Raw genomic sequence first — 17055 nt, 5'->3', positions numbered from 1 at the left:
AGGTTTCAGCCTGCTAATGGGGAAGCTAGTCTTTAATGGGAGGTCAGTTGCTGATGCTGACATGTTAATTATCAGACAAAAGAAAGTCAGTAAGTAAGAAACACTCCAAGTTTATTAACAGCACATACTAATAACTTTGTGTGAGTATATGAGAGACACAATTTCTTTGGGAGATTTTGGAAAGGGGAGAGTGGGAGGTGGAGGTACTCCAGGCTCTGGGGATGGGTAACCTGTTTCTCTAAAGATTTCACATTTCACCTTGCAAACAGGAAAAACATTTCTGTATTCAGCATGTAGTTTAAAAGCAAACAAATTACTCATCCTTTCCTTGATATATAGTAAAGAAATCTGCCATCTGCCCCACCACTGAAGAATCATATAAAATTAAAACCAATAATGCAGAGTTCTCTTCCTTTTCTAACACAGACATTATTTGTGGGCAGAATATATATGCTGAAAAAACAGCATCAGGGGGAAAAAATGAATGGAGCTCATGTTGTCTCCTGTTTGCTTCGGTTTGCACAGTAAGCCCTTGTGCTCTTATTCTTTGTCACAAATACTTGAGAACTGAGAATCTGATCTCACTGCAGGCAAGGATGATTCCAGCAAGGGGTAAATTTTCACTGCAGTGATTTAGTCTTCTATTAATATTAATAAGATTTGCACAGCCAAATTCTCATGTGTGGGCTGAAAACCATGCCACTGAGTGTCTAGAACCTAGATTATCATGTAGCTTTAGAATGTGGTGGGACTTTATCTGCCACAATCTGCCCCCAACCACTTACATTATTATTTTTCCTCTCAACTGTACATAGATTCATAGATTCCAAGGCCAGAAGGGACCATGGTGATCATAGGCTGACCTCCTGTAAAACACAAGGCCATAGGGCTTCCCGAAAACAACTCCAAGCATATATCTTTTAGGGGGAAAAAAACAAACAAACAAGCACGGAGGTATTAGCATGTTAGCACAGAAAAAAATATGTATGGTGCAGGTATGCTTTTCAAACAAGAAATGGCAGATACTTATATGGCCTGGAGTTTTCAAAGGAACCTAAGGGATATAGGAATTTCAGTGGTGTTTGTATGTTGAACTTCCTTAGGCTCCTTTAGGAATCCCAGCTGTGATTTCTATTCATTTAATTGCAGTGTGTATCTTTGAGGGGAGATATTTGCAGACATTCAACATTATGAAGTATAATTCCAGGTACAAAATGATATGGCATTGACTTTGGAAAGAGGGAGGTGTCAGAGCAAAGGAAAGCAATAAAGGATAAGTTCTTTCACTTCAGCAAGTCAGACACATAGAGATTTGAATGCAAAGAAGCCACTGCATACTGCAATTACAGTCTCAAAAGGGGCTATCCCGGGCATTAAGGGGAAGGTGTTGGCGGACTCCTCTTGCCAGAACAGAGAGACAGTGGCGCTGGTATGACTGCTCTGTGAAAAGTCAGTCACTTGCCCTCCTGGCTGGAGAGGAAGTGCTGCAATGGCCAATGCCCTCTGCAGTGGAGGACTGCATGAAAATTAAATTCAAGGAAACAATATAATTAATTACAGCAAACTAACTTTAATTGCAGTCAGCACATTAAATGGGTGGAGAATAGCTCAATAATGACATTATTCGTGTAGATCATTAGGCACCTAAATCCATATTTGGGTGCTTAAATAGGGATTTAAATGCATAGCTTCAAGTCCCCAGGGTTGAAAATTTGGGGCATAATGTCTTCTCTGACCACTAGATGCCACTGAACAGTTTTAATGAGAGGCCTGCACAATGATGTTTCTGAAATTGTGCTTTCTTGGAATATTTTAGCATCCTCTGAGAAATAGTTGTAATAGCATAGCTGGCATTTCAAACAGAAATTCCTAGTAAGGAAGAAAATTTGATCTCCGGTAAGATTTAGGCCAGCAGTTCTCAAACGGGGGGCTGCAACCCCCTAGGGGTCCACAAGACCTTTCAGGGGGGCCGCAGGGTCCCCCGGCTGTAACCCAGTGCACTGAGCCCTGGCACAACCCCCACAAAAGCCGGCAGCTGTGCAGCGCAGAGCTGAAGCTGGCAGCAGCGTGGGGCAGAAGCTGGGAGCCCCGCTTCCCCCGGGTCTGAAGCCAGGAGCGGTGCAGGGCTGAAGCCAGGAGCCCCAGCATCCTCCTGGTCTAAAGCTGGGAGCGGTGTAGGGCTGAAGCCGGGAGTCCTGGTGCCACCCCCAGGGCTGAAGCCAGCAGCGGCGTGGGGCAGAATCTGGGAGCCCCAGTGACCCCAGGGTCTGAAGCTGGGAGCGGCGCAGGGCTGAAGACGGGAGACCTGGCACCACCCCTCCCCCTCACTGAAGCTGGGAGCGGTGGTGGAGCCCCGGCACTCCTGCCCCCATCTGAAGCTAGCAGCAGTGTGGGGCTGAAGCCAGGAGCCCTGGTGCTGCCCCCCTGGGGATGAAGTTGGGAGCAGTGCAGGGATGAAGCCCTCCGTGCAGGCAGAAGCCCTGAGCTCAAGGGCAGAGTTGGGGAGGCACAAGGGTGTTGCTCCCCCAAACTGCAGTGCCTTACCCAGAGTGAGGCTGTCCTGGGGGCAGCCCTAGTTACCCCTCTCCCTGCACCCTGAGTGGTTTTCAAATGTCTTGAATTGAGTCCCCGCTTTGAGTTATATTTTTTGGTTGCATCCCCCCTGGATGGCCTGCTGAGGTGAGCCAGGGAGTGGAGGTGGCACTCTCTCCCTGGACCACGTTGTGTGGAGTTGGCCCAAGCCCCGCCGGCCCTTGCCCACTTCCAAATAAAATTCAAACTACGTTTATGCCCAAGGCCTCCTCTCCCCTGCCCCCTGCACCAGCCCAGAGCCCTGAGTCCCCCATTGCCCCCGCTGGGCCCTGGAGTTTTTATAGCATGTCAAGCGGGGCCGCAGAGAGAAAAAGGTTGAGAACCCCTGATTTAGACACTACAAAGCCAGAGCATACCTGCTTCATCCGTAGTGACAGTGAGCTCATTGCTTGCTTCGCTCTTGCCAATGCGGTTTTTGGCATACATGCGGATGTTGTAGGTGGAGGAAGGGTGGAGGTCAATGATAGTGGCCTGGTTCAGCTGAGGAGAGACGTCTTTGGTTCGCTGAACAGAATCCCAGGAGTCTATTTAATAAATGGGGGGGGGGAAGAGAAAAAACTAAAGATAATTTCACATTCATTTTATTATTTCAAATATTTAACTAACTCAACCTTATAAGAGAAGATCTCCTAATTTCAGCATCAGCACTGGGAAAATTTTGCTAATACAACCTAAATGGCATATCGTGTTTCTCTTCAGTACGCCTTCTCACTGATCAAAGCTCTTAAAGAAAGAGTTCTCAACATGGGGTGCATGAACAGGTTCAGAGGGCTTGCTATAACCCTCTTTTTTATAGTGAAATGAGAGCGAGAAGGGTTCCCCCAGGGTTTTTTGTTTGTTTGTTTTTTGTGACATGGGAAAAAGATGAGATCCGCTGTCCTAAAGGAATTCCATTCAGTGCTCCTCATAGGGAAGGTTGGTTAGTGTGACAAAGAGCCTTGAAAGGAAGTCATTTGACAGGAATGAAAAGGGAGACAGAAGGATTCTTAGAGATGCAAAGGATCATTTAGAAAGATAAAAATGTTTTATATTTTAAATTCTTAAGGGCTTGTTCCTGCAAGCTTATTTGATGAACTATGTAGATAATAAAGCATGAGTTTAATTGGGATTGGGGCCAGACTATTTGACACCTTTCAGTATTGAGTACTAAGCCATTGAGATGTTTTCAGGTTAATGATGCAGATCCAAATTCAATGAGATTTAACATTGGTGGAGTCATTAATCCCATGAGTTGTTTGTATGTGCTTGTAAAAGGAGGAATTTTATCCAGATTAAATCAATATCTAAGGAAATCTGGGGTTATCCACATTTCGCATAAATTATTCACTAAACTTGCTTGACACATGGTATTAGAAAGGACAGAATTTGGTTGCAAGTAGTAACCACTCGGCCTCAACGTAACATTAAATCAGTCCAAATAAAACAACGGGACTGATCTGTTTTAAATCATCTTGACATCTCTTATGTGTTGTCATCTGTCATTTCTTTCTCACTGTATTGCATATTTCTCCTTTAACCTCTGCAGTATCCTATGGGATTTAGCTGGGAGCTATACAGTGGTGGTGTATAGCAAGGGTCACTGCAGGCAGCATCGTGAAAAGCTCACCAGACAGAAAAGTCTCAGTTAAAAATAGGAAAGCATAGCAAGAAACAATATACTATGTCCAGTTTTTGAGGCAGTGTGTAATTCTCTCTGTCTCTGTGACATCCCTTAGAGATGGGCAAATTGTTTACATACTAAACAGTTTTGTCAGTCGCAGAACAATTTCATTCTTCCTCTGTCTGTTTGTATTTAAAAATGCCCAAACATTTAGCTATCAACTGATGTTAATTTAAAAACTCCTAAACATGTAGGTATCAATTGATGCAGTGTTAATCAACAGCATCTGAATTCATTTACTGCTCATCACTGCTGCCTTTGCAGTGGTGCTCCCAGAATGCCTAAAGGCCTTCTCTGCACATAGCCTCAATAACATTTGCTTGGAATACTCTTTGTACACTTTATGGACATTTTTAAATGGTACTAAAAACTGAAACTGTCCTGATGTGTCTTGGCAAACTATTAACATTTGAATTAATGACAGTAGCCATCACCCTTCAGAACGCTGCAAGTTGGGGATTGGCATACCAGAATAAACCAATTGTTCATTTAGTCCAGTATTCTGTATATGAGACTGGTCAATACCAAATACTTCAGAAGAAAGAATTAAGCCACCATACTATACGAAATGGGGAATCATTCAGTGAAGAACAAACCTCAAAATGTTTAAAGTTCATAAAAGCCTCCAGAAATGGGAGACTCTCTATTCGGTGTACAGCTGGCAAAACATATTCCTATGCTACCTTCCCTGCAGCCATTATCACTGGAGGGCAAGAAGGAAGCATAGCTGGAATGCACTGTATTCTGGCTCTCTTTCGCTGTCAGATGGTCCTTCAGGGACTATTGCCAGCTGATACATTTAAGAGCAGCCATTGGGCTATACTAATCTGCTCTGGGGCTGGGCAAAGAATCAGGGAGCTGCAACTGCTCCCTGATGATCCCACAACTCAGATGCACTCCGCAGAATCTCAGGGCAGCAGAGAATCTGGCCTGTAATATTTAGCAATGGTTGTTGTTGTTAGAACAGTGCATAGGGACTTCAACAAAGGTATGTGCCCCATTGTGCTTAGCACTGTAGAAACATAGAGAAAGACAGTCTCTGTCCCAGTTTGTTATGTCAACGGTTCTGGACTAAAAAGATCCAGTTTGTATGGAAGATTAAGTAAACTTCCTTTGTGGTAGAGGATAATTTTTGTTTGAATATTTTACAAAATTGATTATGATTTTTAAAAAGATTTCCTTCTGTGTTAGTGGGTTTTTTTTTAACTATTAAGTTACTCAAATCAGAGAATCCAGCCTGAAACCTCCCCTGCGTTCTTTGTAGATTAAATAATGACATACCAAGATAAGGGAGGAGATGGAAAACCATAATCTTCAAGACTTCTAGATATATTTTGTTCCAGATTGATAGAGTGTAGGTAATACATGGATTTTAGAGTATATTTTGATATAAATTTTTTAGGGGAAAAATAAGAACAGCTTGAGACACATAGACAAGAAAGAAATTGTTTAATTTCTCTCCACTGTTGTTGCCAGCTGATGCAACAAAAAATAAATGTTGATTTAAATTCTGCTGCTAAATGATAGAAATAAAATGAGTGTTCCTGTGTAGGCAGTAAAATAATCATCCAGTGGGGTAACTGTGATTGATTTATGGCTCCTTTTGTTTTCCTGATACCATACCAAAGCATTTTAAAATCGATGTATTTAATAGGGTTTTAACTTAGAAACAATATACAGAACAGGTAAGACCCATACAGAAATGAAGCAAAAAGAAAGCATAAAATTTCAGTTAATTTTTCCCCCTCAAAAAGAGATTTAAAAAAAAAATCAGGCAATTCTCAGAGCTATATAAAATGCACCTAGACAGAAAGTGTTTATGAAAATCCATAGCTCTGTGTTGTATTTTTCACGAATTCCTAAGATAATGATTGACCCACAAAGGTCCATTTATAGAATCTAGCGAGGCTAAATATGTTTTATATTGTACTTTACTTCTGATTGTATATATAATATTTTAGCCAACGTTGTCTATTTCTATTTTTGCGTGTGAGATGCCATCTAGTGATACTATTTAAAACTGCACACATTTGTGGCACGCTTTGCTAAAAGCTGTATAATTTCTTGAAGCTATTCTTGTCAGGCTGCAGATAAAGACCTTGATTCTGCAAATCCATGCACGGCATGAAGGAATGAATGCCGAGCTGTTGTTGTGCTTAAATGCAAGTATGAGCTGAGTCTATGTATGGGCATGAGGAAGGCTAAGCACTAGGAATAATCCTCCCTTTGTGCACCTTGCTCCCTAACTTTCAAGGATGCAGCATCAAAAATAGGCAGGGTATAGAAAAGAATGGACATGTTTGAGAAGACATAAGCTCACGCATGATGAGACATCTGGTTACATCGTGTCTCCTACCCCTTGTTCCTTCTCCTGTTAGAAGGCTGGAGTAATTTGGTGACCAGACAGCAGTAATTTCACTGCAGTCAGATTCCTGGGCCATAGATGGGTTAAGACACAGATAGGCACTATCAGCCCAAGCCTGGAATCTTAGTTCCTGAAGCCATGTGATTCTATCAAAATCTCAACTTTTATTTTAAAAAAAGTTTCTGGCCCACCTGGTTGTAAAGAAAAGCTTGAAAATGTGACATATAAAGGACGCAAAAATGTCTGCCTAAGTCTGAAGGGAAACTGAGACAACAGCTCAGAGAGGGATGAATTACCCATTCATCTCAATGAGGTGTTAATTCCAAGACCAACTCCTCTGGAGAGCCCTGCAACTCCTCGCCACTCTTTGTTCTCGAGGACTATGTGTGTGGAAGGAGGATAAGAGTCCCACCGATCCAACAGTGACACCCCAGTTGTGGGAATAAGTATGGGAAACCCCCCTTTCTGCCATCCCTGAAGAGATGGTGTGGGCCCTGCTGCCATTTCTGGTGGAGAGATGGGAGCCTCATGATGTCTATAAAATCATGGATGTTGTGGAGAAAGTGAATAGGGAAGTGTTATTTACCCTTTCACATAACACAAGAACCATTGGGGGTCACTCAATGAAATTAATAGGCAATGGGTTTAACACAAATATAAGGAAGTATTTCTTCACACAAAATACAGTCAACCTGTGGAACTCATTGCCAGGGGATGTTGCAAAGGCCAAAAGTATAGCTGTGTTTAAAAAAGAATTAGACCAGTTCATGGAGGATAGGCCCATCAGTGCTTAATAGCCATGATGGTCAGGGATGCCCTAAACCTTTGACTGCCAGAAGTTGGGACTGGATGACATGGGGTGGATCACCCAATATTTGTCCTGTTCTGTTCATTTCCTCAGAAGCATCTGGCACCTGCCACTGACAGAAACCAAGATACTGGGCTAGATGGACCATTGGTCTGACCCAGTACAGCCATTCTTATGTTGCTCTGCCTTTCTGTGACAGGAGAGGGGCCCACTGCCATTTCAAACGGGGAAAGGGCCATGGTGCATGGGTGGGGCCATGGGAGGCCCCATATCATGATGCGCCCAAACCAGAGATTGCCTTTATACGGTCCTAGGTTGCCCTGTGCTCCCCAGACTTGCTCATCACACTTTACCTTATACCACAACACTGAGCACCTGCATTGTACAGGATCAAGTCTACAGTAAAAACATCACGGTGAGAGTGAAAAGGAATAATGACAATGTAATGCAGTGTGATTGGGCAATAATTTAAAAAATAGATTACTAAACACTGCATGCCATTTTAATCTGCAGAATGCTTCCTTCCCATGCTGCTCCTGAATGGGCCCCTCATATCCTCCCCTGCCTTTGCTACAGTTCATTCATTCATGTAAAATGAATTTGAGTCATATTCTCATGGAAGTCATGCAAACGGAATTTTCTTATCTTCTGTGATTTCCCATGTTTAACTACTTATCAGTACTCTTTTAAAATTGCAGGAGCTTCAGAGCTACAAATGCTTCTTACTTGGGCAGTGGGTAGGTTTGGGTGATGGAAGATGAGCTCAGGATGCTTGTCAAAGGTTTGTGGCCATTTCTGTCATTCTGGAAGTGGCAGTAAATCTGGTTGCTTTCCGAGAACATTTACAAGTGGGTTTACTCAAGAGATGGAATGAAGCCCTCACTGGAGGGTCTTATGTTGGGTTTGGTATCAGAGAAAGAGAAAGGGGGATGACATTGGGTCACTGTTTAGGAACGGTTGTGAGAGACTTGCTGGTTGGATTGGGGGTTTGCTGGAACTACTGTACTTATGACTTTAGCCTTTTTCCCCCCAGTAACTTGTCCATTAATTTTTTAAATATTCACCTAAGACTCACTGTAGGTAGAGCTTTGTTCATTAACTGATATTTCTAGGCTGACACACATTTTAAGACTTGCAAATAAGACACTCAAGTATAATATAATCAGAAAAAACAATTGTACACATGTTCATGTTGGGTGTAATGTGTATGGCCATAAAGCCATAGCTTGGAGAGTAGTGTCCTGAGGTCTTTCCATGAATTCTCACTTGAAGCAGAAGTTCCAGAATAGGTGGGAAAAGAATCACCCCTTCTGGTTTCTAGTCACCACTCTGACCGCTACACAATCACTCGGACCCAGGTACCGAAGTAGTCAGTTGGCATATCCAGCAGTAACCTGCAATGTTATTTCTTAAGTATCTAATTCTCTTTAAACATAACTATGCTGGTTATTTTCACTTTTATTCTTGCTGGGTATTACAGATGCTTATCATCTGCTGTGTGAATGTTTTGCCTAAATTATCTTCCAGCCTGTTATTTCCTTCTTTCGTATGTGTACACCAAGCACTGGGTTTAATATTAGTTCAAGGATCTTATCTTCCTAAGATCACTGTCTCTCTTAACAACTGAAAAAATTCAGCAATAACCACTCTTGACTCTCTTTTTCTTCAGCATTGCTTTCCCCAGCCATTCTGCATAAGTTAACTTTACCACTGCTTTCGTATTTTTTGTTGCCTTTCTATCTTCTTGATGATTTTTCTGTAGACTTATGGCCAAAAACTGGGCACAGTTGGATGGCTCCAGGCAGGAAAGCAATTGGATGGCTCCAGGCAGGAAGCATCCTGATGCAGGGGATTCCCTGAGCAGTGTAGAGGTAGGCTCAGAATTGGAGGAGGGTGCATCAGGGAGGGATGGCATTCTAAATTCCACTTCTTCTGGGTTGGTGGAGTGGATTACAAGTGGATAGGGAAAGCCAGAACCAGAAACATGGAAGTGCACACATAACTTAAAGTCATATCACCCGCTAAGCTGCACATCCTGGGCTGTGCTTCCAGGGATGCTAGACTGAGAATCTGGCCCATAATCTTTAGGGAACTATACTCACTGGTATAATTTCAATTTTTAAATAATCTAATTTCTCCTTAAAAAACAAACAAAAAAACGTGACTTATGAGCAGTTTATACAACCAAGTATGACATTTGCTTCTATTTTGTGGAACAGAATCCTCCTAACTCCCACTTCCTAACCTAGCAATAGTAATATTAATATTATGCTATTTTTGCATATCTAAGATCATGCACAGGTAGGATTGCTACCTCTGTGCTACTCAAACTTGGATGTCCAGGATGATCCTGAAGTCATAAAACTGAACAGCTGGCAGTGTGTACTGAGCACCCTTACAGACTTCCTGGGACAGCCACCTCAAAAAAAGAAACAATCCAGGGAAAACCAGGACAGTGACAACCCCAAGCACAGGAAAAATACAATACAGACCAATCAAATGCAAAATATTAAAGACATAGAGTGGAATATAATTTGTATAATTAGTTATCAGTTTCAAAGAGTTAAAAGTATAACGTTATACAAATACTTTCTCATTATTAATTTCATCACCAATATGTTTGCACCGGTAACCATATATATTCAAAATGTATCAGTTATTAGACCAGGAATCGGCAACCTTTGGCAAGCGGCCCACCAAGGTAAGCCGCGTCCGCAGGTTCGGTTGATCGCAGCTCCCACTGGCCACAGTTTGCCGCTCCAGGCCAATGGGGGCTGCGGGAAGCGATGGCCAGCACATCCCTTGGCCTGCGCCGCTTCCCGCAGTCCCCATTGACTTGAAGCGGCAAACTGCGGCCAGTGGGAGCTGCGATTGGCCGAACCTACGGACATGGCAGGTAAACAAACCGGCCCGGCCCACCAGGGGGCTTACCCTGGTGGGCCGCTTGCCAAAGGTTGCCCATGCCTGTATTAGACTATGTCCACAGATAATTTCCGTAGACAGAGTACAATAAACACCAAGATGAGAAGCAGCACAAAACAAACAAACAAATTCAATGTCCCTGTTTAATATTTTTTAAAGCTTACTTATCAATAAGGTGAACCTTATTCATCCATAATTTTCTGCTTTCTTCCTAGTCCTTTCTTGGGCCATGATATACGAGAGTATTTAAACATAGTCTTAAATTTTAAACATAACCTTAACTTGTATGGACTTCAATGGAACTTGAACATGTGCTTAAAGACAAACCTGTGTTTAAATTCTTTCCTGATTAGGGATGATTTCCTGAACCAGGAGTTATGTTTATTTTCTCCCAGTTCTTCCAGTTCTCATCATTCTTCAATGACCCTTTCAGCTTTGCTCCATAATCCTTTATCTTTTTTGCATTTTCTATTCCTATACAGGGTATTTTCCTTCTTTCCCCCCGGACAATTTGAAAGACTTTATTTGTGAGTGTGTAATGTCTTACAAAGTTGCTTATAAAATGTTTGTGAAACAGATGGACTCACATCTTTCACCTACATGTTTGTAACACTAAATTAACCACAGTAGCATAACAGGCAGCAACAACATATTACATGTGAGAAAGCATAAATGAAAGTGATGTCACGACCTTACCGGTAACTCTTTCTGCCAACTGTCTAAACACAGTTGAAACTCAAGCCAACATGCAGCTTTTACGTTACAGAGCAAATGAAGTTCAGCCCAGAGGCAGAGCTATGATATTTAATCCAAAAGTTCATATATTTACCAGTTTAAAATGTCACTGTGTCTCTGTATTTTCCCTTTAAGAATATGAATTAGCACACCTGTAGTGATACTGACGGATGGGTCAGCTTTACTTATGAGCTGCATGTTGATATGGCTGAATGCTGACCTAGCAGAAATATATCTGCTTACGTTGTACTGCAGATATGTGCCACTAGCCTGTCCCTTGCAGCATTTCAGAGGTTACTGCAAACTCAGCTTGGTGGCTCAGCAAGCTACTATACAGCTTGCTTTGTCTATCCTAGTACGTTCCCAAGACTGCAGTTTGGCTCTTAACCCTGCTGTTAAGGTGAAACGTCACACAACCCTGCATACAACAGAAGAGAATTTCTGTAGCTCAGCACTCCAGATAAAAGGTCACTGTTCAGGGAAATTACCCCACTGGGAAAAATGGGCAGCGGGGTGGGGGCTGGGGGGTGTGAAGAAGGAGGTAAAGATAATAATAGTGGCCTAGTACCATTCAGCATCCATTTTGGAAGTCACAAGCTGGAATGGCTAAGGCTGCATCAGGAAATCTGATGCAGTTGTTTGTGGATATCCCAATTTAAAAAAAGGGAAGAGCAACCATCCAAAAATAAACAAAATGGTCATAATACAAGAAATCAAAAACAGTGAAATGGCAAAAGACAAAGCTCACTGTAGAGAAATAAACAGACTGTTGAGGAAGAATTTCCATCAAGATGTTTTGATTTATGATTAACTGTTTACAGTAAAAACAAAATAATGAAGGAATAAAAACAAGTTATAAGAAATGGATCATTTGCAAATGAAGACTATCTCTTACCAGACTTGTTCTTGCATTCAATATCGTAGCCTGTGATTGGGCTATTTCCATCAAATCCCATGGTCCATCTGAGGGCAATGCTGCGTGCTCTCACCTCTCGGATTTCTATTTCAGGAGGATCTGGTGGCTCTGAGTTAACAGACAGACTCTGCTTTAGTCAAAAGAACGCCGGTACGAAGCATAAGCTATAATAATGAGCATGGCTCTAATGTGGTCTGTTAACAGGATGATCTCATGCCATTTTCTCTGCTCCCTCATTAATATCTATACCCATTTAACCACCTATTGAAGAACATTCTATTGAGGAAGGAAAAGTCACTTTTCAAAATAAGAGCGACTGAATTTGTCTTGGATTACTAACTAACCTGCAGGTACACCTGCATAGATGCAACATTTTGTAGTATTGCTTAAATTCCACTCCCATTTGCAGTATTCATGCCAGGGGAGGTTCTGGCTATAACTGTCACACTGCATTGGTACTTCTACATTTTGAATGTATGTGATGGTATATACATAAGGACAGTACTTTTAGGGCTAAACTGTCAGGGGTCGGGGGGAATAAGAATCCCAACCCTTTGAATATAAATTAATAAAAGAACGGTTCAAAACCGAGGGCCTGATTCTCATTTACATTAAGCCCACTTCATGCTGTTAGACAATGTGGCATATATATATATATAGCTTATGGCATATATCTATATATATCTATATATATCTTATTCCCACTTATATGGCATATATATAGATATGGATATATATATAGCTTATGCCCACTTTAAGATCCCTTTACATTGCCAGAGCAGTATAAAGGACCCTTAGGCAAATGAGAACCTGGCTCCCAGTTTCCTCCTGAATTTCTTGACAGGGCTGGTTCAGACATGCTGTGGAACCTGTAGTCACAGGGAACCAAGGGTTGGGAGAAAGATTTTTTGCAAGTACTAGAAATGTTATGCTCCAGGGCATAAAAGCACATGAGCTAGTGTCATGTGGCAAACCAGCAGCGGCCAGTGGCTGAGTACTGCCTCTGCTCTGCATCTAAAATACCATCACCTTAAACCACTCCACAACCTACCCGACTGAACTCCCCACAGGAGGGAGAACCCAGCCCCAGGCGATACAGGCTACTGGAGCCTGAGTTGCACAAATATATTAAAATTTATTTTGACTGATTAAACTTGAAATATTTTGTTTCTAAATATATAGTAGATTTAACATTTCTCCTGAAAAAAATCACATCAAATTGCTTTTGCTTTATTTCCCTGAGTTTAAACCATTTTCTTGATTTAAAAAATAAATAAACCAACCCTCAAGTATACCGCCCCTACAGCATATGTGCTAGATGGATTTTTATGTCTGACAAGATTGTCAACTAGTGCATATAAGAAATACTCCCTTTACTCATCTGTACATTTCTACAAAGACTCTGGAGTTTAAGCTTCATTGTGATTGATTCTATGGTGCTAGAAAATATGAGTTTAAGATTCTGATGCACCTTCTAATTTCTCTGACAATTAGGAATATGTTTAATTAGGGACTACCACCTCCCCCCAAAACAGATTTCTGAGCATGGCATACACTTACTGTACTACAATAGTTGTGTTTTTTTCCTTATGTTGTCCTCTTCCTACCTTGCACAGTGAGCTGAATTATTCCACGGTCCTCCCCATAAGAATTGATAGCGTGGCAGGAAAAGAAGCCAGAATCTTCACGCACAGTTGGCAAAATCTAGAGGTGGATTGAAAAGAAGCAATTGATTCAACAATATGTACAGAAAACAAACAAATGTAAGCATCTTTCAGATACATGGTGGGGAAATGATACAAACTTTCTCTTTGCAGTAGTACACTGATATTGTATGTGTGTTTATACATGGAATATACAAACACACATGTAACTATGCAGAATAAATATTAATGGCATGAGTGTAAGGTCCAAAAAGCTGGTATCTATCAAGACTAGAAGCAAGAGCTAAATCTACTAGAAAGCTGGGCATTTCCCCTTTCCAGTAGTAAAACCCTTTTTTAGCTCTGTTGGGTTACATGAGGTCAGATCTTTAATTTTTTGCTGATCCAGGGCTCAATATTCCCTATTCTGCACCTAAGATCACTTTAATATTTTACTTTGGAAGCATGAAAGAAACTTTTCTTTGGCAGGTTGTTTTTTTTAAAAGGAAAATGGCAGATGTTTGAAGCAACTTAATATCTGGAAGTAATCCTAGTGGAGATGGATTTGTGGGCAGAGTGCGGGTGAGGTGGTCAAGAATGCATAATAAATGCAATTTAATGTATGGTGTCACAAATTATTGCATGAAACTCTGGATATAAGCACCATAATAATGATATCTACACATTATATATATACACACTTACATATATTATAGGTGCAGCTGGTAGAGCCAGCTATTATTAAGCTTGCTTAACATTTCCCATTATAAGACCCTGTTGCTTATAACTTTGCCAGACTTTAATCATTTGGGCTGAGATTTTTTTATACCAGGTATCTGCCTCAGGCTACTGGTTTTTTAATTTCGGTCACAATGGTCAAACCCCATGCTTTGGAACAGGGACCTGAAATTTGGCAAGGGGGTGACTATCAGGGATGTGCCTTTTTTTCATGCCCTTGAAAATCCACCCAAATGTAGCCAAGTTATAAGACTTTAAAAATCCCAGTTTGTAAATGCACAGTAGAGAGCTCTGACTTCAGCAGCTAAAATCTCCACAGACTGCCTCCTAACTGAGCATGTTCAAACCTCTCCCAGCTCGAAGTGCTGACTAGACTGCTCATGCATCGTCCCCTCACAAATCATACATGACAGGACTGCACATGAGCCATCACACAAATTTACTGAGCATGCTGCATCCTCTCTCTTCTCCTAGAGCTGACCAGATTCTGGATGAGCCATACTCACAGAGTGGCTGAACATGTGCCTTCCAGCCCAGGGCTATATCGTAGAAGCTGGAGTTTCCCTGTAATGGCTGCTCCCAGCTGCTCCAGGCCAGGGTGGGGCCAAGCAAAGGAACTGAGAGAAAGGAACCTGTCTTTCCTGTGCTCTCAATAACTCCCCTGCTGGTGATCCAGGCAGTGTGGAGAAGGAAACTGTGTGATTCTAACATAGAGAGGGCAGGGAATTATGGGAAACGAAAGGATGGTCTCATGGTTAAAGCAGCTGAATGCTGCCCTGGAGAACTGGATTCTATCCCTGCCACTGTCCCAGAGTTCTTATGTGATACTCAGCAAATCACTTAAACCAGACTTTTCACAGATGGTGACTAATTGTGTTTTTCTCATTTTCTGGGTGCCTGATTTGAGACCCTTGGATCTGATTTGCAGAAGTACTGAACACTCATAGTTGCAACTGAAATCAATGGGAGCTGTGCTTTTAACATATAAAGTGCTATATAATGCTACATACTCTGAAAAATCAAGTTGTAGGAGTCTTAAAATGGACACCCAAAATTTGTGGAAACATTTGATCATAATCTCTCTGTGCCTCAGTTCCCCGTCTGTAAAATGGGGATAATACCTCCACTTCACCTCACCAGGCTGTCTGTGAAGATAGATTAATTAATGTTTGAGAAGCACTCAGACAGTATAATTAGGAGTGCCATAGAGAATCCTACGAGGAAATGAATAGTTTTATAGTCAGAATAGGGTTTGAATAGTGTGCAGTAAATACGGCCTGGGGCCAACACAGAACAATTAAAATAAAATATATATCTATATATTCAATAGCTGTTCATTAAGTGAGCACTGTACATCCGGTGTACTGAATGAGATAGGGTTTCCTGTGGAAAAAACATTCTGTGATCATGTAATTAAAGACTATGAGGGGGACAAATTAAGGTTGCATGGGCAACCTTAATTCTGACATTTCTTAACTTTTGAGAGCTTGACTTTTCAACCTTAATAATATTCTTGTAACTTTTTTTGTGCATTTATATATATAGCGCTCTCTCTCGCTCTCTCTCTCTCTATATATATCACTACCATATTATTTCATGAACAATTTGCTAACCAAGAAAGGGATTAATGCCCCAATCTTGCACACAGAAGTGCTATCATATGCACCCAGATGGAATCACACTAAAATCAGCAAGATGGTTGTGGGCGCAAGGACCCATGCTAATGTATCTATTTGCACAATAGATTTATTTGTATGTAATAAATATTATTCATTGCATACGTACATGCACACACCCACTTAGGACCTTATCCTCTCTCGCTGAAGTCAATGACAAAACTCACATTGACTTCAACAAAAGTAGAACAGGAGCTTTACTGGATATTCTTCAAAACATCTTCCAGCTAGTGAAGAAAGAGCTATATTTTACTGTGCGAGTATAGCTTAGCATCATCACAGAGCTAGAGTTATTTCCTTGAGTTTGATATAAAACATCTCTTATTGTTTTTTTTATAGTGTAACTGAAAAGCAGTACTGGAAATCAACAAGAATTTTGCCAAATTATGCAGAATGTTTTGCATTGTATTCTTTGGAAGGTTTTTTGAAAAATCTGTGGGGTTTTTTTTTTTAGTATATTACTAAATATACATGCAAAAACATAGATGGGCGGGTTAGTAACTTATGTTTATTGATGAGTTTTAAATAAAACTCACTGTTTAATTCACCTGACCTTGTCTTTTCTTAATCCTTCCCATCTGCTGTTCCAAATAATTTTCTTCCCAAAGACCTTCCACTTCCTTTTATCCCTCCCTTTGCAGATGTTGTCAGTCCCTCCTCCACTACATCTTTCCATCCATCCCAAGACAGAAGACGGTAGCGGCTCAACAGATGAGCTGCAGAAAAGTGAAGTGTTGCTTAGCCCTGCTGCCCAGAGAGAAGTGAGGGGGCAACAGCCTTGTTGGTGACCTTCCCCAAGTAGAGGTGGGGGACAAGGGGAGACACCGGTGCTTCCAGGGCTCTAGAGCCTGGAGGGATTCCTGGTGACAAATTGCACTGGAAACAATACTTAAAAGCAAAAGAAGATCAAAGAAAGGTGCCCCAATTGCTACATTAGGCATGACATCCACCTAAATCTTTAAATACAGGGTATTTGGACCAAAAAGTGCAGCAGCATCAG

The 17055-nt window shown here is 41.4% G+C and overlaps 1 protein-coding gene across 1 annotated transcript in view; it reads right to left on the bottom strand.

Annotated features, from left to right (window-relative positions):
* DSCAM (DS cell adhesion molecule) overlaps positions 1-17055 on the bottom strand; it is a 607252-nt gene that overhangs the window by 120900 nt on the left and 469297 nt on the right. Inside the window, exons 13-15 of the mRNA XM_074969783.1 lie at positions 13606-13702; positions 11978-12106; positions 2949-3116 (exon numbers count right to left, since the gene is read on the bottom strand). Coding sequence (XP_074825884.1) covers positions 2949-3116; positions 11978-12106; positions 13606-13702 — 394 coding nt within the window. The remainder of the gene's footprint in view (positions 1-2948; positions 3117-11977; positions 12107-13605; positions 13703-17055) is intronic.

The sequence above is a fragment of the Natator depressus genome, chromosome 1, assembly GCF_965152275.1.
Source record: "Natator depressus isolate rNatDep1 chromosome 1, rNatDep2.hap1, whole genome shotgun sequence".
Lineage (NCBI taxonomy): Eukaryota > Metazoa > Chordata > Testudines > Cheloniidae > Natator > Natator depressus.
This window is presented reverse-complemented; position numbering and strand designations above follow the sequence as displayed.